This window comes from Nicotiana attenuata, unplaced genomic scaffold (genome assembly GCF_001879085.1).
Source record: "Nicotiana attenuata strain UT unplaced genomic scaffold, NIATTr2, whole genome shotgun sequence".
NCBI classification, from domain to species: Eukaryota; Viridiplantae; Streptophyta; class Magnoliopsida; order Solanales; family Solanaceae; genus Nicotiana; species Nicotiana attenuata.
Window position 1 is genome coordinate 71,930 of NW_017673653.1, and position 5,224 is coordinate 77,153.

General features: G+C 42.3%; 1 protein-coding gene across 1 annotated transcript in view; it reads right to left on the reverse strand.

Annotated features, from left to right (window-relative positions):
* Positions 1-5,021: 5,021 nt before the first annotated feature.
* The window catches only part of LOC109216957, a 5,352-nt gene continuing 5,149 nt past the window's right edge, over positions 5,022-5,224 (reverse strand). The window contains exon 5 of the mRNA XM_019381180.1: positions 5,022-5,215. Coding sequence (XP_019236725.1) covers positions 5,022-5,215 — 194 coding nt within the window. The remainder of the gene's footprint in view (positions 5,216-5,224) is intronic.

Sequence of the window (5,224 nt, forward strand, 5' to 3'; positions counted from 1 at the left end):
GAAACTTTTATAAATTTGAGGAGTGTTACAATCTTCCCTCCTTAAAAACATTCGTCCTCGAATGTTACTAGGGCCTTATTCTTAAGCTAACAATCATCCCTTAGGTCCTTGAACCTCTTAAATTTTTCTTAGCTCTACTCACTCTTCCAAGGGACTCAAAATTTTGGCTAACTCCCTAAATTTTTAAAAATTTCGGCAGAGTTTCCCTTGTAATTTGGACTATCCAAAAAAATATCCCTGTCACAAATACCACAACTACACCACCAACAACAAATATACCATAACAGGCCATTCATAGGCACCATACACAGCTCATAAATTAATTACTCACACTTCCGCAAGGAGGTACCACAATAACTAACAAGAATCTAAAGCACAACAACTCTAGCACAAGTAAATCACTTCAATGAATTAAATATACTACGGCATAAACTAAATTACTACAACAACTAAGTATAATCTAGGAAGGACAGAAATACTTTCTAAGTATTTAATAAATGAAATATAAATGTCAAACCAAACTTAGGTTCACATACCTTTTTCCTCAAATAAATATGGATATTTCTTTCTCATATCTTCCTCAACCTCCCACGTAGCCTCTTTTGAATCATGATTACTCCACAAAACTTTTACCGATGCTAAATCTTTGGTTCTCAACTTTCTTACTTGTCTATCGAGAATTTCTATAGGTACCTCTTCATAAGTCAAACCTTCTTTAATTTCTATGGTATCGGCAGGTATTATATGCGACTCATCATGAATGTACTTTCTAAGCATAGACACGTGAAAGACAGGATGAACAGAGGACAACTCAACGGGTAGCGCTAGCTTATAAGCCACGTTTCCTTTCTTTTCTAGAATTTCATAAGGTCCGATAAATCTAGGGCTAAGTTTCCCTTTCTTACCAAACCTCATAACTCCTTTCATTGGTGAAACTTTCAAAAATACCTTATCACCAACCATGAACTCTAGCTCACGATGCCTCTTGTCAGAATAAGACTTTTGACGACTCTGAGCCGCTTTAAGTCTTTCTCTAACTAGTTGAACTTTCTCCAAGGCCTCACAAACAAACTCTGGACCAATCAACGGCACCTCTGCTGGTTCAAACCAACCCACTGGAGACCTACATCTCCGCCCATACAACGCTTCATAAGGAGCCATACCCATGCTGGCCTGATAGTTGTTATTGTAAGCAAATTATATAAGTGGCAAGTGATCATCCCAATTACCTCCAAAATCTATAACACACGCACGCAGCATATCTTCGAGAGTCTGAATGGTCCTTTCTGCTTGGCCATCGGTCTGTGGATGGAAAGCGGTGCTTAAATTGACCTTGGTACCTAATCTTTTCTGAAATGCCTGCCAAAAATACGCCGTGAACTGAGGGCCTCTGTCAGATATGATTGAAACTAGAGTACCATGCAATCGAACTATTTCTTTGATGTACAACTGCGCATACTGCTCTGCGGAGTCTGTCGTCTTTACTGGTAGGAAATGCGTGGACTTTGTCAGTCGGTCTACAATAATCCAAATTGAATCATATTTACGGTATGTGCGAGGTAGACCTACTACGAAATCCATATTAATCATCTCCCACTTCCACTGTGGTATCTCTATGTCTTGAGTTAGGCCACCAGGCCTTTGATGCTCGTCTTTGACTTGCTGGCAATTTAAACATTTAGCCACATGATCTGCTACTTGTTTCTTCATGCCTTTCCACCAATACAACTCTTTCAAATCTACATACATTTTGGTAGCACCTGGGTGGATAGAGTACCTCGAACTGTGAGCTTCCTCCATTATGGCCTTCCTAAGACCATCTACATCAGGTACACATAACCGATCATTCAACTTCAAAATTCCGTCACTTCCTAGAGTGAAAGCAGTGATTTCTTTGCTTCTGACTCCTTCTTTTAATTTCACTAAGTACGAATCTTCGTCTTGCTTAGCCTTAACATGCGCAACAAGGGAGGATTGCGCTAAGGCATAAGCAGTTATATCTCCTTCTTCGGTCGCATCCAATCTGATTCCATCATTTGCTAGTTTTTGAATTTCTCGACCCAAAGATCGCCTTTGTACTGCAAGATGGGCCAAGACACCCATTGACTTCCTACTAAGTGCATCTGCTACCACATTAGCTTTGCCCGAGTGATAAAGGATATTGATGTTATAATCTTTCAGTAGCTCGAGCCACCTTCTCTGTCTCAAATTTAGTTCTTTTTGCTTGAAAATGTACTGGAGGCTTTTGTGATCTCTAAACACTTCAGAATGCTCGCCATAAAGGTAGTGTCGCCATATTTTTAATGCAAACACCACTGCTGCAAGCTCCAAGTCGTGTGTGGGGTAGTTCTTTTCATGATTCTTTAACTGCCTGGAAGCATAAGCAATAACTTTTCCATTTTGTATAAGAACACAACCAAGGCCCACTCTGGAGGCATCACAATACACTGTGAACCCACCCGAACCTGTCGGCAAGGTTAACACATGTGCAGTGGTCAACCTCTTCTTTAACTCTTGAAAACTCTGCTCACAAGCGTCTGGCCATTGGAACTTAACTGCTTTCTGAGTCAACTTAGTTAATGGAGCTGCAAGTGAGGAAAACCCCTCCACAAACCTTCTATAGTAGCCAGCTAATCCCAAGAAACTCTTAATTTCGGTTGGCGTTGTCGGCCTAGGCCAGTTCTTGACTGCTTCTGTCTTTTGAGGGTCTACGGGTCTACTTTTATTCCTTCACTAGATACCACATGGCCTAAGAATGCCACTGACTGCAACCAGAACTCACATTTTGAAAAACCATTGGCAGAAAGGTCATTTTCCTTCAAGGTCTGCAAGGCTATTCTGAGGTGTTCTGCATGATCTTCCTTGCTCTTAGAGTACACCAAAATATCGTCTATAAACACAATAATAAAGGTATCCAGGAATGGCTTGAAAACTCTGTTCATGAGGTCCATGAATGCAGCTGGAGCATTTATCAACCCAAAGGACATCACTAGAAATTCATAGTGCTCGTAGCGAGTTCTAAAGGTTGTTTTAGAGATATCTTCTTTTTTGATTCTTAACTGATGGTATCCCGACCTCAAGTCTATTTTTGAAAAGTACTTTGCACCCTGAAGTTGATCAAATAAATCCTCAATTCTTGGCAGTGGGTACTTGTTCTTAATGGTAACTTTATTCAACTGCCGATAGTCGACACACATTCTGAGAGACCCATCTTTCTTCTTGACAAACAGGATAGGGGCACCCCACGGTGAAACACTCGGTCTGGTGAAGCCCTTGTCAAGAAGGTCTTTCAACTGTTCTCTCAACTCATTAAGTTCTGCTGGAACCATCCTATAAGGGGGTATAAATATGGGCTGAGTGCCTGGCATGAGATCAATGCCGAAGTCTATGATTCTTTCGGGAGGAAGTCCGGGAAGGTCATCTGGGAAAACTTCTGGAAATTCTCTAACAACTGGCACTGACTGAAGAGTTGGTGGTTCTGATTCTGGATAATAATGTGAGCGAAATAGGCGAGACACCCCTTACCGATCATTCGTTGTGCCTTAAGGTAAGAAATAAACTTACCTACAAGCGATGCTGAACTACCCTTCCACTCTAAGACTTCTTCATTTGGAAATTGGAACCTGACTATCTTGGCATGACAATCTAACATGGCATAGCAGGAAGACAACCAATCCATACCCATGATCACATCAAAATCCACCATTTCTAACTCTATGAGATCGGCTTTGGTGTTGCGACCTTGGACTGAAACTATACAACCTCTATAGACTCTGGTGACTTTCACTGACTCGCCAACTGGAGTAGATACTAGGAACGGCTCACTAAGTTGTTCAGGTTCTAGTCCGAGGTTAATTGCAAAGTATGGAGTCACATATGAAAACGTTGAACCTGGATCCATTATGGCATAAGCATTATATGAGCAGACTAAAAGTATACCTGTAATAACTTCTGCAGATGCCTCTGCACTCTGACGATCAAGTGTAGCAAACAAACGGGGTTGTCCCCCTTCCTGAGTAACTCGGTCTGCACCTCTGCCTGCTCCATTGCCAGTCTGATTATAAAAACCATGAGCCTGAGGTGGTGCAACTGCAGTAGCTGAGGAACTAGAAGGACGAGTTGATCCACCACTGAAATTACGTCGCAACTCTGGGCAGTTGGCCTTTATATTACCAGTGTCTCCACAATGATAGCAACCATGAAACCCGAGCTTGCACTGACCTGAATGTTGCCGCTTACATGTTCCAGAAAAACCTTGTTGGTGTGAATGTTGCTCAGCGTGACTCTGGCTATGTGAGGATGAATCCTAAAATTCTGATTCTGGCGAGACTGATTTCCATTTCTCTGAGTACGTCTGAAGGAAGACCCACCACCTGACTGATGATCAGACTGAGCTGTGCTAACGACTCCTTATTAGAGGAATCCCTTCCACCTCCACTGGATGTACCATTAAACCTGCCCGTTGTCCGAGCTTTCTTGTTATGCTCTTTTTCTTCTCTCCTTTGTTGTCTGCCTTTTTTCTAAGTGCTTGGCAAACCCCACAACAGAGGAGAAGACTGTCATCCCTACTGCTGCAGCTGATGTCGTATCCTTAGTGTGATAAGCTAAACCGCCAACAAACCTGCGAATCTTTGCTCTTTCTGTCTTAACCATGTGAGGAGCATGCTTAGCCAACCTTATGAATTCCATGTAGTACTCTTGCACACTTTTATTCCCTTGCTTGAGCTGTTCGAACTCTGTAGCCTTAGCTTCTCTATCCTCTTCTGGGATAAAGTTAGCCATGAAGGCCTCTTCAAATTCTTCCCAAGTAGGCGGACCATCCTCTTCATCTCTTTCATTTTCCCACATCTCAAACCAAGCGCCGGCCACATCTCTAAGCTGGTAAGCAGCTAGCTCCACAGCTTCATCATCAAATGCTTTCATCACTCGGAGGGCTTTCTTGACACCCTCCAGCCACAACATCGGATCTTCATCAACTATAGAACCATGGAACACTGGAGGACTCAACTTCAAAAATTCATTTACTCTTGAGGACTCAGAATTGTTCTGTCTATTTGATTGAGTGGAATCTCATCTCTTCTCTTGCTCTGGTTGGCCATAAAGGCTTTAAACATCTCCATAGCACTGTTGACTACATTAAACATCTGACCCACCTCTGGGGATATAGTTGTCTGAGTCGGAGCTGCTGTTGGGGGCGGTACTAGATCCTGAGGTACTGGATCAT